The sequence below is a fragment of the Arachis ipaensis genome, chromosome B10 (assembly GCF_000816755.2).
Source record: "Arachis ipaensis cultivar K30076 chromosome B10, Araip1.1, whole genome shotgun sequence".
Taxonomy (NCBI): Eukaryota; Viridiplantae; Streptophyta; class Magnoliopsida; order Fabales; family Fabaceae; genus Arachis; species Arachis ipaensis.
In genome coordinates this window covers 126,259,755-126,278,000 of record NC_029794.2, presented here as the reverse complement: position 1 = coordinate 126,278,000, position 18,246 = coordinate 126,259,755, and the positions used below count along the sequence as shown (strand labels likewise).

General features: G+C 37.1%; 1 protein-coding gene across 1 annotated transcript; it reads right to left on the bottom strand.

The window, feature by feature from the left end:
* LOC110268489 (protein FAR-RED IMPAIRED RESPONSE 1-like) lies at nt 667-10,346 on the bottom strand. The gene is made up of 4 exons (XM_021114686.1): nt 10,063-10,346; nt 1,742-2,093; nt 1,421-1,591; nt 667-1,320 (listed from the first exon to the last, which is right to left on the bottom strand). Exons 1-4 carry the CDS (start codon nt 10,344-10,346, stop codon nt 667-669), a joined length of 1,461 nt encoding a protein of 486 aa, XP_020970345.1.

Here is an 18,246-nt window from a genome sequence, read left to right as displayed (position 1 = left end):
GTACCAAAGCTAGCTGGCGTGCCACTACCAGTCTTATCACCCGAATCATCACCGTCATTCCTCACAGAACATTTCTTCTTTACATAATTAGCACTGTTGCATTTAGTGCACCTCCGTTTACCTCTCTCTTTTCTTTCCTTGGGTGCACCTTTTGTCTTGACTACTAAAGGGTCACCAACAAAGTTCGGCATGGGAGAATCTCTTGTTTGTATTTTCAAGCAAGATTTTTTCTCTAGTGTTTTGGTCAACCGACAAACTTCATTCATAGCGTCATGGAAAGAAGGACCATCTTGAGCTCCTAAGAATACCATCCATGTAGTTGCAACTTATGGCGCATTAAAAATTCTCTTTCTCTGTCTTGCGCAGTGCCTCCAGCAGAACTTTCGTCCAGATACTTCTTGGCATTCATAGACCATCTTTTCAAAAGAAGAGTTTCTGAAAATTTCTGTAAACCTACCCTTTTCATGGCACAAAACATGTGGCTACAAAGAATGCCTTCACTACTCCACCGACTACATTCACACTCCATATTCCCAGTATTGAGATCATAAAGTACGTTGTATATATGTTGCCTCCTTCCACACTCCTTAAATTTTAACACAACAATAGTTGATATGTTTTTCTCATTAACTATATCCAATGTGACCACTCCTTGAATCTCTGTTTTTACTTTTTCAAAAATCTCCCTTGTGTAAAATTTGCAGCATAAAACTCCAATACTTCTAACCCAGTAGTTAGAATGGGCTCCCCATACACCGTCTTAAATTCAGAAACTAATTCATTGTGTCTATATTCCCTAAGAGCATGTTCAAGATTTTGGACCAACTCTAGAATACTTTGGCGAATGCAAATAAACCTCTTGATGACGTTGTTTATTACCTCACACCTTGATGTTGTTCTAAATCTAGTACAAAATTTATCCCTCAAGTAAGCGCTTGCCCAACTTTTCCTCTTTTCATATTCATTTAGAACCCAATCATTTTCCTCCAACCCATATTTTTTTATCATATTCTCCCAATATTCTTTAAATTCATTTGGATGCCATAGAGCATACAAACATCTTCTGAAGTCTTTGAAAAAATCTTTGTTTTTTATGTTTGCCATTACATTCTTCCGAATGTGCCAACCACATAATCGGTGAGTTACATTTAGGAAGATTTCTTGAATTGCTGCCTTTATTGCCTCATCACCGTTTGTGACCACAATACTGGGACACTTGTTCAGCATGACTTCTAGAAAGTTTTGCAACAACCATGTATATGTTGCCGTTTGTTTCTCCTCTATCAAGGCAAGCCAAATATACATATTTGGTGGTGATGGCTACAACCCGAGAAGATTACCAATGACCTTCTGTACTTATTCTTCCGATAGGTTGTATCAAATGCAAGCACATCTCTAAAGCATTGATAATCGACCCTACAAATGCCCTCTGCCCAAATAAATTTGTCAGCCGACCTTCATCAGTAGCACTGTACCTTGCCATGGCCATGGGGTCAATATCGGCTTTCCCAAGTAGATAGCTAATTATCGCATTGGAATCCCCACCAATGAGCTTTGCACGACGAGTTCTTTCAATGTGGTTATCCAGGTCCTTCTTTGTGAATCCGACATTAGCATAACCACCGGCTTAGCCTACCATTAGTCCCATTATTTTAGAGGTTGGTAGACCATGATCATGCATGGTGTTCACCTAAGCTTTTTGAGCCTCAGTCAACACTCGGTGGTATGGAATTAGGTGTACCAAGCATTGGGGGACAAGATCATGGTTGTGCTTCTCAATTAATTTGTTAACCCTCCAAGTTGAAGTTTTGGTGTCAAAGTACACTGCAAGCATGGCTTCACAACCAGTATGAGTCAGCGCTTTATGCTCCCTCTTCTTATTCGAATTAGAGATGTATTTCTCGGCTCTCTTTCCTTCCTTATTGCAAAAAAATCGCCTTCTGCACTGTGTTCTATATTCTCCACACGTTGTATCACCCTTGCGAACTCCAAACCTGACAACCTTGCATACATACAAGTTATAACCTGCATCCGACGTTTCAAATGTCTTGTTTATAATATCATCAGCCGTCACAAAAACACACTTGCTACTGCTGCCACCACAATCACAAGTTCAATTCACATTCTCTTCCACACCAGTCATCATGCAATCTTTAACATTGTCTTGTGAACTGAGTAGTTCCGAATCAACATCCATTGCATCCAGAGTCGTTTCTTTCTAATTCTATATACGTAAAAGTTAAAAATTATCCAAGAAACAAGAACAGGTAGAAGTAGGATATAGTTTCATAAGACATCTTAACCTAAACTAAAGAATAGACTAAAATGGAAGTTAACAAGAGCATTGTATGCAACTCAAATCTTAAAGAAAAAATTGATAAATTAAATCCAAGTTATGGAGAGAAAATGCAACATACCAAGAGGAATTGTAGCCCAAGGGGGGTAAAAGTAACAAATTCAAGGTTCAATCGCTAACAAATTTAACTCAGTGATGGTTTTCAACAACAAAAAAATTATTGGTGCACGAATTCCCACACTCTGTACAACTGCACCAGCAAGTACACTGGGTCGTCCAAGTAATACCTGAGCGAGTCAGGGTCGATCCCACGAGGATTGTGGTTTGAAGCAAGCTATGGTTATCTTGTAGATCTTAGTCAAGTGAGTAGGAGATGTTGGTATGTTGTTTAATTGCATAAAAAGAATAATGAGAAAAGGTTACTCAGAACTCAGAAGTTGTGTAAACTATGATAAGAAGGTGGTTAAGGCTTGGAGATGCTTTGTCCTTCTGGATTAACTCTGGTCTTACTGTCTTCTTCAATTGTGAATGATTTCTTCTATGGTAGGCTGTATGTGATTGTCGCCGGTTGAGAGGTCGCCAATGCTCCTCCAGATCTGAACCCCAGTGTTAGCGTGGATCCATTCTGATTGAGGGTGAAGCTCCTGCAGTCGATTCTCCTTAATGATCCTACTCAAAACGCTACAGACATGGTCGGATCTTCCGGATCAGATAATGTTGTGCCTTTGGGTTCTAGCCTCTACCACAGAGACCCTAATCTCCCCATACCTTGGCTGAACTGGTGTCTCAAGAAGTCCCCAACGAAGTCGTGGATTAACCGTCTAAGAGATGTATAATCAAGCTAATGGTTCGATGCTTTCCTGTTACGTATTCACACGAACCCAAGAAGCACACGGGTGGTTATTAGGCACGCAGTCTTAGTATGAAGAACAAGGATGATTGTCACGGGTCATCCCATTCATCAAGTTGAAGAACGAAGATACATCTTAGAATTGAATCAAACACCGATTGAAGAGAAATAGTAATACATTTATTAATCCATAAAACTCAGCAGGGCTCCTTCCCTCAATCTAGGAGGTTTAGAAACTCATACTGATAGAAAATACAATGTGAAAAATGAAATATGGCAGATCTCTTTGAAGATCGTGTAAAAGTGCTTTAAATACTAAGCTAATGACTAAGGATTACATAAGAAAGGATAAAATAGTCTTTTAGTGCTAAAATCCACTTCTGGGGCCCACTTGGTGAGTGTTTGGGCTGAGATTTAATGATATCCACGTGCTAGGAGGCCTTTAGGGCATTGAACGCTGGCTAGGGGTCCTTTATGGGTGTTTGAACGCTGGTCTCTTCTCCTTGGGCACTAGATGCCTGGTCTAGGGTAGATGGCTGGCGTTGAACGCCAGTTTTGGGCCTTCAATTATAAAGCAAAGTATAAACTATTATATATTTCTGGAAAACTCTGGATGTTAGCTTTCCATATCCATTAAGAACGCTCCATTTAGACTTCTGTAGCTCCAGAAACGCTCTTTCGAGTGCAAGAAGGTCAGATCCAGACAGCATCTGCAGTGCTTTCTCTGTCTCTGAATCAGACTTTTACTCCAGCTCCTCAATTTCAGCCAGAAAACAGCTGAAATTGCATAAAAATACACAAACTCAAAGTAGAATCCAAAAATATTAATTTTGCACTAAAACCTATGAAAACTTAATAAAATTGAGCAAAACATGCTAAAAACTATATGAAAATGCTGCCAAAAGGCGTATAAAATATCCGGTCATCACAACACCAAACTTAAACTATTGCTTGTCCCCAAGCAACTAAAAACAAATTAGGATAAAAAGAAGAGTAAGATACAATAAATCTCAGAGTTTCCAATGAAGCTCAGTTTCAATTAGATGAGCAGAACTTAGTAGCTTTTTGCCTCTAAATAGTTTTGGCATCTCACTATCCATTGAAACTCAAAAATATTGGTCTCGTTAGGAACTTAGAATCCAAATGATACTATTGACTCTCCTAGTTTAGTTCTTTTTTATTCTTGAACATAGCTTTTAGAGTCTTGGTCGTGACTCTAAGCACTTTGTTTTCTAGTATTACCATCGGATACATAAATGCTACAAACACTTTAACTGGGTGAACCCTTTCGGATTGTGATTCACCTTTGCTAGAATCCTTTGATAGAGGTGTCCAGAGTTCTTAAGCACACTCTTAGGATCTTTGGATCCTTTTACCCTTGCCTTTTGGTTTAAAGGGTCATTAGCTTTTTGTTCTTGCCTTTTGGTTTAAAGAACTATTGGCTTTTTCTACTTTTTATTTATTTATTTATTTTGCCTTTTTTTTCGCATGCATATTTATATTATTTTTTCTTTTGCAACATGCTTTTTTTTTTCTTTTTGCTGCTTTTTCTTGCTTCAAGAATCAATTTTTGGATTTTTCAGATTACCAATAATACTTTTCCTTTTTCATCATTCTTTCAATAGCTAACATTCTAAAATTTTAACTTCAAATATGCACCGTTTATTCATACATTCAGAAAACTAAAACAATGCTACCACATCAAAATAATTGATTATTCTTATTGTAGAACTCAAAAATTCATGTATCTTTAATTCTTCTAAAAAAATCACTATTTTATTCATGTTTAATGATGATAAGAGGAATATTTTATAGCTAATTAGAAAATAAAAATTAATTACTACTAATGCTTATGTAATTAAAAAAAATAAAGACTTAAATACTACTAGTGATCATGTAAACCTAAATATGAAAGACAGGAATTAGTATAACAGAAATATGAGAAACAGGAATTGGAATAGTCACAGGGTTGAAACTCAACAACCTTCAGCTTGAGGGGCGCTGGGCTCTTTAGGGGAGAGCTTCTGGCACTTCAATTCCTCTATCTCATGCCGTTGCTTCTCTTGTTCCTTGATCAGTTTGTAAATCATGCTAGTTTGATCTTTCTGCTCCTCTCTAGTTGATCCAAGGTGGTTTGCAAGTGCATCACAGACGCCTTCAGCTGATCCCAATACTCAATTGGAGGGATCTCTTGGGGAGGTTCAAGTGCCTTCCTTTTGGGATGATCCTCTGGTGCCTTGGAGCTTTGCATCACCTGGTTGGTGATTGGGCTTTCCACTGGAATAAAATTGTCCACGTGGATCAGGACCTTAGCCTCTTGGCATAAGCAAAAAATAAGGTTTGGATAGGCCAGCATGGCATGAGTAGACATCCTGTTTGCCAATTTGTACATCTCACGGGAGATTATTTGGTGAACTTATACCTCATTCCCCAACATGATACAGTGAATCATCACAGCTCTCTGAATAGTGACTTCAGAGCGATTACTTGTAGGGAGTATAGAACGCCCAATAAAGTCTAGTCATTCTCTAGCAATTGGCTTGAGGTTCATCCTTTTCAGTTGGTTTGGCTTGCCTTTTGCATCCTCAATCCATTGAGTTCCAGGCAGGCAGATGTCCTCTAGGACTTGATCCAGCTTTGGGTTGGCTACCACCCTTCTATTATAGGACTCAGGGTCATCTTTTTGTAAAGGTAATTTAAAGATCTCTCTCACCTTATCCAGATGAAAATAGATGATCTTTACCCTGACCATGGTGCAAAAAGTGTGAAATACTGTTCCATCTTTCTTTTGCTTATCTGTTATCCACATATTTGCATAGAATTCATGGATCATGTTGAATCCAACAGTGATCTCAGGATTGGCTAGAATCTCCCATCCCCTCTTTCGAATTTGCTCTTGAATCTCCGGGTATTTATCTTCTCCTAATTTGAATCTGACCTCAGGGATCACTGGCCTCTTACTCATTATCTTGTGATAATGTTCTTCATGTTGCTTGGTGTAGAATCTAACAGGTTTAAAAATAACTGTTGGGTCATCTTCCTTCTTATTTCTTGGAGCGGTCTTGCCACTTCTTGGAGCCATGAAATTCGAATCTCAATGAGAGGAAAGGACTTCTTCCACACTAAACTTAAAAGGTTTGCTCATTCTTGAGCAAAAGGTAAGAAAGGAAGAAGAAGAAAGGGAAGAAGAAGAGAAGAGAAGAAGTAAATTCGAATGAAGAGGGGGTGAATGGAAGGGGGATTTTCGAACTCAATCTTAAAAGAAAGATAAAAATTTTGAAAAAGATAGAAAAAGATAAGTTGTTAAACTTGAAAGATAAGAAAAGGATATAAAAGATATAAAGGTAAGATAAGAAGTATGAAAAAGAATTTAAAGTTTAATAAAAGATGGGAACAAGAATTTCAAAAGATAAGAAAAGATTTGAAAGGATTTGAAAACTAGTTGAAAAAGATATGAGATTTTGAAAAAGATTTGAAAAGATTTGAAATTATTTTAAATTTAAAATTAAATTGAATTTGAAATATTTGAACAAGATTTGATTTAAAAATCAAAGAAATTCAAAATTGAGTTTGAAAAAGATAGATTGAATAGAGAAAAGATAAGATTTTGTAAAATACCTCCCATGTTGTCTTGCTGGAGTTTAAACGCCCAAAATGGCTACATTCTGGCGTTTAACGCTGCTGCCTCTGCTTGCTGGGTGTTGAACGCCCAGAATGGCACCCATTCTGGCGTTCAACACCATATTACCCTCCTTTTTGGGCGTTTGAACGCCAAATTTCCACCCTTTTCTGGTGTTTAATGCCAGAGAGATGCCCTCTCCAAGGTGTTCTGCTTTCTGTTCTGCATCATTCTGTCTCTATTTAAACACTATTCATGATCACTAACATTAAAATTAACCTAATTAAAAACTAATTATAAGGAAAACTAATTAAAATAGAAATAATTAGAAAATTAACAAATAATATACGATTAATCATTGGGTTGCCTCCCAACAAGCGCTTCTTTAATGTCATTAGCTGGACGTCACTGTACTTAACTTAGTAGCAGTGTTGAGCCTCCTGGCTCAATATCTCCTCCAAGGTAATGCTTGACCTTCTGTCCATTGACAGTGAATCTTGCGTCAGGATCTTTACCTTGAAGTTCTATGTGCCCGTAAGGTGATACACTAGTAATCACATACGGTCCCTTCCAACGGGATTTGAGTTTCCCAGGGAATAGTTTGAGTCTTGAGTTGAAGAGCAGGACTTTCTGTCCTGGTTTAAAGACTCTGGAAGATATCTTCCTATCATGCCACCTTTTTTCCTTTTCCTTATAGATCTTTGTATTTTCAAATGTAGCTCGCGGAATTCGTCCAACTCATTTAGTTGGAGAAGCCGTTTCTCTCCTGCTGTTTTAGCATCAAGGTTAAGGAATCTAGTAGCCCAATAGGCCTTGTGTTCTAGTTCCAGTGGCAGATGACAAGATTTCCCATGTACCAGCTGATAAGGTAAGGTTCCAATGGGGGTTTTGAAAGCTGTTTTGTATGCCCACAGAGCATCATCAAGCTTTCTAGCCCAGTCCTTTCTAGAGGCACTTACTATCCTCTCTAGGATTTGCTTTAGTTCTCCATTTGATACTTTAGCTTGCCCATTTGTTTGGGGATCATACGGTGTTGCTACTTTATGGTGAACTCCATAATGGCTTAAGATAGAATCCAGCTGTCTGTTGCAGAAATGAGTATCTCCATCACTAATCAGTGTCCTAGGGACACCAAATCTGCTGAAGATGTTCTTTTGGAGGAACTTCATCACTACTCTGGTGTCATTAGTGGGTGTTGTTATTGCTTCAACCCATTTAGACACATAATCTACTGCTACAAGGATGTAGGTGTTTGAGTATGAAAGTGGGAAGGGTCCCATGAAATCTATACTCCATACGTCAAATAACTCAATCTCTAGGATTCTTTGTTGAGGCATGCCATGACCATGAGGGAGATTGCCAGCTCTCTGGCAACTATCACAGTGACGGACAAACTCTCTAGAATCCTTGAAGAGTGTGGGCTAGTAGAAGCCACTTTGGAGAACCTTGGTGGCTGTCCGCTCACTTCCAAAGTGTCCTCCATAGTCTGAGCCATGGCAATGCCATAGGATTCTCTGTGCCTCTTCTTCAAACACACAATGTTGGATTATTCCATCCGAGCATCTCTTAAAGAGATATGGACGATTCATCCCACAAGTAGTACTTTGCGTCATGCATGAGTTTCCGGGCTTGCTGCCTGTTAAACTCCTTGGGAATGAACCTTATAGCCTTGTAATTTACAATATCTATAAACCAAGGTGTTGTCCGGATGGCAAAGAGTTGCTCATCTAGAAAGGATTCGGATATGTCAGTGGAGGGAGGAGAATTCCCTGCTACTGGTTCAATCCTAGACAAGTGGTCAGCCACTTGATTTTCTGTGCCTTTTCTGTCTCTAATTTCTATATCAAACTCTTGCAGTAGTAATACCCATCTTATAAGTCTGGGCTTAGAGTCCTGCTTAGTGAGTAGATACCTTAGAGCGGCATGGTCAGTACAGATAATGACCTTGGATCCTACTAAGTAGGACCTGAACTTGTCAATGGCATAAACCACTGCAAGTAATTCCTTTTCTGTAGTAGTATAATTCTTTTGCGCGTCATTTAGAACACGACTGGTATAATAAATGACGTGCAGAAGCTTGTCATGTCTCTGCCTTAAAACTGCGCCAATGGCATGATCACTGGCATCACACATCAGTTCAAATGGCAAGTCCCAATTGAGTACAGAGATGACAGGAGCAGTGATAAGCATGGCCTTCAGGGTTTCAAAGGCATGCAGGCATTCTTGGTCAAAGATAAATGGAACATCAGTGGCCAAGAGATCACACAGGGGTTTTGCGATTTTAGAAAAATCTTTTAGGAACCTCCTGTAAAATCCTGCATGTCCTAGGAAACTTCTGATTACCTTGACATTAGTTGGTGGTGGTAATCGTTCAATCACTTTCACCTTAGCTTGATCTACTTCTATTCCCTTATTTGAAATCTGATGCCCAAGAACAATGCCTTCAGTCACCATGAAGTGGCATTTTTCCCAGTTTAGAACTAGGATTGTTTCTTGACATCTTTTTAGGACTAGGGCCAGATGATCAAGGCAGGAGTCAAATGTGTCTCCAAAGATAGAGAAGTCATCCATGAACACTTCAAGGAACTTCTCTACCATATTAGAGAAGATGGATAACATACATCTCTGAAAGGTGGCAGGTGCGTTGCACAAGCCAAAGGCATTCGCCTATAGGCAAACACGCCACATAGGCATGTGAATGCTGTCTTTTCTTGATCCTGTGGATCCACTGCTATTTGATTGTACCCGGAATATCCATCCAGGAAACAATAAAATGCATGCCCTGTTAGTTTCTCTAGCAGTTGGTCAATAAATGGTAAAGAAAAATGATCCTTCCTGGTGGCGTTATTGAGCCTTCTATAGTCAATGCACATACACCACCCTGTAACTGTCCTTGTAGGAATCAGTTCATTCTTTTCATTATGAACCATTGTCATGCCTCCCTTCTTGGGAATAACTTGGACAGGGCTCACCCTGGGGCTATCAGAAATGGGATAAATAATCCCAGCCTCCCAGAGCTTAGTGACTTTCTTCTACACCACTTCCTTCATGACTGGATTCAGTCACCTCTGTGGTTGCACCACTGGTTTGGCGTCATCCTCCAACAGGATTTTGTGCATGCATCGGGTCGGGCTAATGCCCTTAAGGTCACTTATAGTCCACCCAAGGGCGGTCCTATGTGTTTTGAGCACTTGGATTAGTGCTTCTTCTTCCTGTGGTTCTAAGGCAGAGCTTATGATCACAGGATAAGTATCTCCCTCTCCCAAAAATGCATATTTCAGGGAGGATGGTAATGACTTGAGCTCAAGCTTTGGAGGCTTCTCCTTTTCCTTAGGAGTTTCTAGAGGTTCCTTTAAATCAGGCTGGGCATCTGTAAGGATGTCATTCAGCCTTTCCTCGAGTCCAGCAGCCATGTTTACTTCTTCCACTAAGGAATCAATGAGGTCAATGCTCATGCATTCCTCTGGGGTGTATGGATGCTGCATAGCCTTGACAGCATTCAGTACGAACTTTTCCTCACTGACTCTCAGGGTTACTTCCCCTTTTTCAACATCAATAAGGGTCCGTTGTAAGGCCCACATCGGTTGGAGAGGGGAACGAAGCATGCCTTATAAGGGTGTGGATACCTCTCCCTAGCATGACGCGTTTTGACGAGTGAGTGTGGGGGGGCTTCGGCTAGCATCCCTGTTACATCCGTCCTGTAACTAGAAAAGATCTCCCTAGGATAACGGATGCACTCTTGTGCCCTTCCATATCCAACACCACAAAGTCAGTGGGAAAAGCAAAGGGTCCAACTCTAACAATCATATCTTCAACCACTCCTGATGGTATCTTAATGGAACCATCAGCAAGTTGAAGGCATATGCGGATTGGTTTGACTTCATCAGTCAAGCAAAGCTTCTTTATTAATGAAGCATGTATTAGGTTAATGCTTGCTCCAAGATCACATAGAGTTGTCCTTGTGCAAACATTCCCTAGAGTGCATGGTATCATAAAACTTCCAGGATCTTTAAGTTTTTCTGGTAAATTATTTTGAATAACTGCACTGCACTCTTTAGTGAGGAGGATTGTTTCTGTCTCTCTCCAATCCTTCTTATGACTTAAGATGTCCTTCATGAACTTAGCATAAGAAGGTATATGTTCAAGAGCCTCTGCAAAAGGGATCTTGATCTCTAATGTTCTGAGATAATCCGCAAAGCGGGCAAACTGTTTATCTTTTTCCTCTTGACAGAGTTTCTGAGGAAATGGCATCTTAGCCTTATACTCATCAATCTTGGTTGATGAAGTCTGAGTGTCGTGTGTATTGGAAGGGGGGTTACTAGCTTGCTTAGGAGGGTTGCTATCAGTATGTGACTGGCCTCCTTTGCTTGGGCATTCAACGCCCATATTGCTGCCCCCTTCCTGGCGTTCAACGCCAGGAATACTATTTCCTTTTGGGCATTCAACGCCCTTGTTGGTGTCCCCAATTGGGCGTTCAATGCCAGGGATGGATACCCCTTCTTGGCGTTGAATGCCAATGACATTCCTCTTTGGGCATTCAATGCCCTCAGAGACGTCTTGGACATTAGTCTGGTATTCCTCTGTTAGCTTTTCTTTCTTGTTGTACTGAGGTTAGGTGTTTATGGATTTTCCACTCCTCAGTTGAATAGCCTGGCATTCCTTTGTTATCTGCTTAGATAATTGCTGCCTTGTTTGACTCAGCTGGGCTTCTACATTCCTGTTAGAAGCCTGAGTTTCTCGCAAAGCCTCTTGCAGTTCCAGTAGTTGCTGGGCAAGGGCATGCAGTTGCTGAGTCAATGGGCCATCCTGTTTTTGAGGGTTAGGTTCAGTAGATATTGCCTTAACCTTTCCTTTCATAGAAGTCTCAGCAGCTGAGTACAGATGCTGATTAGTAGCAACTATCTCAATAAGCTCATGAGCCTCTTCAATGGTCTTTCTCATGTGTATGGAACCACCAGCAGAGTGGTCCAGAGACATTTTAGCCATGTCTGAAAGTCCATAGTAGAAGATGTCTAACTGTACCCATTCTGAAAATATTTTAGTGGGACATTTTCTTAGCATCCTTCTATACCTCTCCTAGGCATCATGAAGAGGTTCATTATCTCCTTGTTTGAAGTCTTGGATGTCTAGTCTCAGCTGGGTCATCTTTCTTGGAGGGAAGTATTGATTTAAAAACTTGTCTACTAACTGTTTCCAAGTTTTCAAGCTAGCTTTGGGCTGGTTATCCAACCACCTCTTTGCTTGGTCCTTTACAGCAAAAAGAAAAAGTAATAATATGTAGACATCTTGGTCTACTCCCTCATTGTGTACTGTGTCAGCAATCATTAAGAAATCTGCCAGGAACTCAGTAGGTTCTTCTTGTGGAAGTCCAAAATACTAGCAGTTTTGCTGCACTAGGGTAATGAGATGAGGGTTTAGTTTAAAGCTACTTACTCTGATGTGAGATATGCTAATACTTCTTCCATAGAAGTCAGCAGTGGGGTTTGTATAGGACCCCAGAGTTCTTCTAAACTCTTCATTCCCATTTGAGTTCATGATGAAGAAAGGTAGAAGAAGAAGAATTAAAGAATAAGATGTAAATTGTAATTAAAATATTTTTATTTTTATTTTATTTATTTAATTAATTCAAAAATAAAGGTTAATTAATTAAAAATATTTGAAAATTAATTGATGAATTTTCGAAAATAGAAGAGAGAGAAGAATTAGTTAGAAAGTTTTGAAAATGAAGAGAGAGAAAAGAAGTAACTAATTAAGAAAAGAATTGAAAACAAGATAAGATAGAAGATTAGAAAAGATTTGAATTTTAAATTTGAAATTTGAAATTTTAAATTTTGAAATTTGAATTTAAATTTTGAAATTTTTAATTTTGAATTTTGAATTTTGAATTTGAAACAAGATAAGATAAAGATTTAAAAAAGATTTGATTTTTGAAAAGGTTTGATTTTGAAATTTGAAATTTAAATTTTGAATTTTGAATTTTAAAATTTGAAATTGAAATAAGATAAGATAAGATTTTTGAAAAAGATATGATTTTTGAAAAGATTTGATTTTGAAAAGATTTGAATTTTGAAATTTAAAACTAAGATAAGATAAGATAATGATTTTGAAATTAAAATTTAAAAAATTGCTTGTGATTTTCGAAAATTGCAATAAAAGATAAGAAAAGATATTTTAATTTTTTTTATTTTTTAATTTAATGAAGAAAGAGAAAAACAACAAAAAGACACCAAATTTAAAAGTTTTAGATCTAAGAACACCTAATGTGCGAAAATTAGAAAGAAAAACACAAAGAGACACCAAACTTAAAAATTTTAAGATCAAAACAAAAAGAAAAACAAGAACACTTTGAAGATCATGAAGAATACTAAGAACAAAACTCAAAGAATTCAAAGAACACAAGAACAAGCAAAAGACACCAAATTTAAAAAATTTTGAAAACCAAAGACAAAATTTTCAAAAAATTAAAGAAAATACACAATAAGACACCAAACTTAAAGGTTGGCACAAGACTCAAACAAAAGACACTAATTTTGAAAAAAAAATTTGAAAGAAAGACTCAAAGAATTCGAAAATTTCAACAAGAACAAAAACAAAAGACTCAAACAAAAAACAAAGATTAAACAAAGAAAAGAAGAAATTTTTTTTTGAAAAAGTTTTTGATTTTTCGAAAAAAAAAAAGAAAAAAGAAAATAAATGACTCTAACAAAATTAAAGACAATACCTAATCTAAGGAACAAGATAATCCGTCAGTTGTCCAAACTCGAACAATCCCCGGTAGTAGCGCCAAAAACTTGGTGCACGAATCCCCACACTCCGTACAACTGTAGCAGCAAGTGCACTGGGTCGTCCAAGTAATACCTGAGCGAGTCAGGGTCGATCCCACGAGGATTGTGGTTTGAAGCAAGCTATGGTTATCTTATAGAACTTAGTCAGGCGAGTAGGAGATATTGGTATGTTGTTTAATTGCATAAAAGGAATAATGAAAAAAGGTTACTCAGAACTCAGAAGTTGTGTAAACTATGATAAGAAGGTAGTTAAGGCTTGGAGATGCTTTGTCCTTCTGGATTAACTTTGGTCTTACTGTCTTCTTCAATTGTGAATGATTTCTTCTATGGCAGGCTGTATGTGATTGTCGTCAGTTAAGAGATCGCCAATGCTCCTCCAGATATGAACCCCAGGGTTAGTGTGGATCCATTCTGATTGAGGATGAAGCTCCTGCAGTCCATTCTCCTTAATGATCCTACTCAAAACGCCACAGACAAGGTCGGATCTTCCGAATCAGAGAATGCTGCGCCTTTGGGTTCTAGCCTTTACCATAGAGACCCTAATCTCCCCATACCTCGGCTGAAATGGTGTCTCGAGAAGTCCCCAACGAAGTCGTGAATTAGCCATCTAAGAGATGTATAATCAAGCTAGTGGTTTGATACTTTCCAGTTACGTATTCACACGAACCGAAAAAGAACACGGGTGGTTGTCAGGCATGCGGTCTTAGTATGAAGAACGAGGATGATTGTCACGGGTCATCCCATTCATCAAGTTGAAGAACGAAGATACATCTTAGAATTGAATCAAACACGGATTGAAGAGAAACAGTAATACTTTTATTAATCCATAAAACTCAGCAGGGCTCCTCCCCTCAACCTAGGAGGTTTAAAAACTCATACTGATAGAAAATACAATGTGAAAAATGAAATATGGCAGATCTCTTTGAAGATCGTGTAAAAGTGCTTTAAATACTAAGCTAATGACTAAGGATTACGTAAGAAAGGGTAAAACAGTCTTTTAGTGCTAAAATCCACTTCTGGGGCCCACTTGGTGAGTATTTGGACTGAGCTTTAATGAAATCCACGTGCTAGGAGGCCTCTAGGGCGTTGAACGCTGGCTAGGGGGTCCTTTATGGGCATTTGAACACTGGTCTCTTCTCCTTGGGTGCTGGACGCCTGGACTGGGGTAGATGGCTGGCGTTGAATGCCAGTTTTGGGCCTTTAATTCTGAAGCAAAGTATGAACCATTATACATTTCTGGAAATCTCTGGATGTTAGCTTTTCATAGCCATTGAGAACGCTCCATTTGGACTTCTGTAGCTCCAGAAAAGCTCTTTTGAGTGCAAGGAGGTCAGATCCGGACAGCATCTGCAGTGCTTTCTCTGTCTCTGAATCAGAATTTTACTCCAGCTCCTCAATTTCAGCTAGAAAATACCTGAAATTGTATAAAAATACACAAACTCAAAGTAGAATCAAAATATGAATTTTGCACTAAAACCTATGAAAACTTAATAAAACTTGAACAAAACATGCTAAAAACTATATGAAAATGCTGTCAAAAAGTGTATAAAATATCCGCTCATCAATTATCTAAGTAATTATTTGAGTAGAACAACAACAAATTCAAAATTCAGTGAATGTTATCTATATCAAATTCATCTCAATGATTTTTCAACAACAAAAAAAAACTAGCTCAGTGAATTTTCATCAACAAATTATTTAAGGTTGAGTGAAGTAACAAATTCAAGGTTCAATTACGAACAAATTCAACTCAGTGATGGTTTTAACAACAAAAATATTTAGCTAAGTAATTATTTGAGTAGAACAGCAACAAATTCAAAATTCAGTAAATGTTATCAATAACAAATTCATCTCAATGATTTTTCAGGAACAAAAAAAACTAGCTCAAAAAATTTTCATCAACAAATTATTTAAGGTTGAGTGAAGTAACAAATTCAAGGTTCAATCACGAACAAATTCAACTCAGTGATAGTTTTCAACAATAAAAAAATTTAGCTAAGTAATTATTTGAGTAGAACGGCAACAAATTCAAAATTCAGTGAATGCTATCAATAACAAATTCATCTCAATGATTTTTCAGCAACGAAAAAAACTATCTCAGTGAATTTTCATCAACAAATTATTTAAGGTTGAGTGAAATAACAAATTCAAGGTTCAATCACGAAGAAATTCAACTCAGTGATGGTTTTCAACAACAAAAAAATTTAGCTAAGTAATTTTTTGAGTAGAATAGCAACAAATTCAAAATTCAGTAAATGTTATCAATAATAAATTCATCTCAATGATTTTTCAGCAACAAAAAAAATTAGCTCAGTGAATTTTCATCAACAAATTATTTTAGGTTCAGTGAAGTAACAAATTCAAGGTTCAATCACGAACAAATTCAACTCAGTGATGACTTTCAACAATAAAAAAATTTAGCTAAGTAATTATTTGAGTAGAACAGCAACAAATTCAAAATTCAGTGAATGTTATCAATAACAAATTCATCTTAATGATTCTTCAGCAACAAAAAAAAAACTAGCTCAGTAAATTTTCATCAACAAATTATTTTAGGTTAAGTGAAGTAATAAATTCAAGGTTTAATCACTAACAAATTCAACTCAGTGATAATTTTTAGCAACAAAAAATTTAGCTAAGTAATTATTTGAGTATAACAACAACAAATTCAAAATTCAACTCAATAACAAATTCATCTCAGTGATTTTTTTACAACAAAAAAATTAGCTCAGTGAATTTTCATCAAAAAATTATTCAAGATTCATAATCAGTAACAAATTCATGCCGGCGTTGATTATTTTCAGCAACAAAGAGACTAATTCATTGATATTTTCAGCAACCAAATCAAAGACAGCAACAAAATAGAAAGGGAAGAACAGGAGAATTTGTTAGAACTCACCAAATCGGGACCAGCTTCTGGTTGCGCGATGGAAGCCAACGGCGGGGATGAAGCTGACAGCGAGAGTTGCTGACGGCGATGAGGAAGCCCCGGGACCTGCTGCTTCTGCTTCCGGCGATGACGGGCACAACGATGGTGCGGGACTGACTGCGAGGCGGAGAGAGAGACGAAGAGCTTGTCGAAGACAGTGAGAGAGACTGGAGCCGAGAGAGGGAGAGGTTTTGGGTTCGATAGCAATGAGGCACAGTAAGATAGATGAGAGAGCAGCTTCGAGAGTCGGGTTGAGGGAGGAGAAGGGAGATGTTAGGAATTAGGATAGTTAAACGATGTAGTTTCACAATTTTTTTTTAAGCTTGACCCGGACCGGTTTATTTAAATCGAACAGTCGAACCGAATTTAAAAAACCGAATTTAGAGAATAAGTTATTAATCGGTTATAAAGAAACTATCAATCACAGTGTGACATGTCAGCAACTTTATAAAAAGTTATTTTGGACATCTTGATGTGAGTCTCCCTTAATTGTTTTATCTTCCTCACCTAACATATTCTATCCAAGTGGGTTGACGTTGATGTGATTGTTGATTTGTTGAGTTTTTCATTTCTATTTGTCTATCAGAACATAAGGTAGTATCCAGACGCAAAGAAAAAAAAACAATGGTAAGTAGAGCAGTTTTTTAATCTCTTTCACAATTAAAAGTAAAACAGGTATTTAACTCTTTCGGGATAAGTGGAGCAGTTTTTTATTGAAAGTGAATTAGTTTTTAAATTCTATCGTGGGATAAAGACATTTTTCTAATAAAAAAACAAAAAGAATTGAGTATGTAATTTTAGATTATAGAAACAGGAATAAAATAGGAAGAAGAAATTGAATACCAAACTCCGATATCTCTATTAGGGAGCCACTTAGATAAAGACGCTTAAAACGTCTTTTTTTAAAGGTGTTTTGAAGTAATTAAAATTTAATATATATAATTGATTAAATTATGTTATTTTTATTTAGAATTTAGGATTTTTAAAATTAAAAAATATATATATAATAAAAATATTTTAGTCATTTTCTATAATAAGGTTATTGTAATTATTTTTTATAAAAAAAATATTAATTTAAATCGGTTCAAAGTTTGGTTTACCAATTTTTTGACCAAATTAATTTGTCTGATCTAATTTTGACAAAAATAATATAATTTAATCAATTATATATATTAAATTTTAGTTAATAACAAATATTTTTAAAAAAAGACATTTTAAGTATCGGAGTATCTCTCTCCATTATATATTAGTATAAATTTGTATCTAAACAAATAAATAATAAATATGTACTAATATGTTGATGTCTCTAAAATGAATATAGTCACTAACCAAAGTCTACCCTCTTTTCAATCATAGTTGAAATTCCACACATAAATGCCACCAGAACATACTATGTAACTGAAGTCCCAATAAGTGATCATTGATATTGGACGCATATATTAAAATAGTTTTAATATCCCGTAACGTTATTTACGTCTCGATTGACAAAATTGCACTCCAATAATTTCTCAGTTCTTTTTTGTCTAAGACTCATCACACTCTCTATTAGCTCATTGTCATGGATTACTGGATTAGAATTCTTAATCCAACATAAGAACAAACCACCAATATTCATTTATCATGGCCCTCTATTATTTTGGAACGTTCATATCCCTCTAAATTTCCTGTTTAGTTGGGCGTCCAAAAACTACTCAATATTGTTTACATTAACACCTATCTAACCCCCCAAAAACGGTCATCTAAATATTGTGACTAAAACCGTGCCCA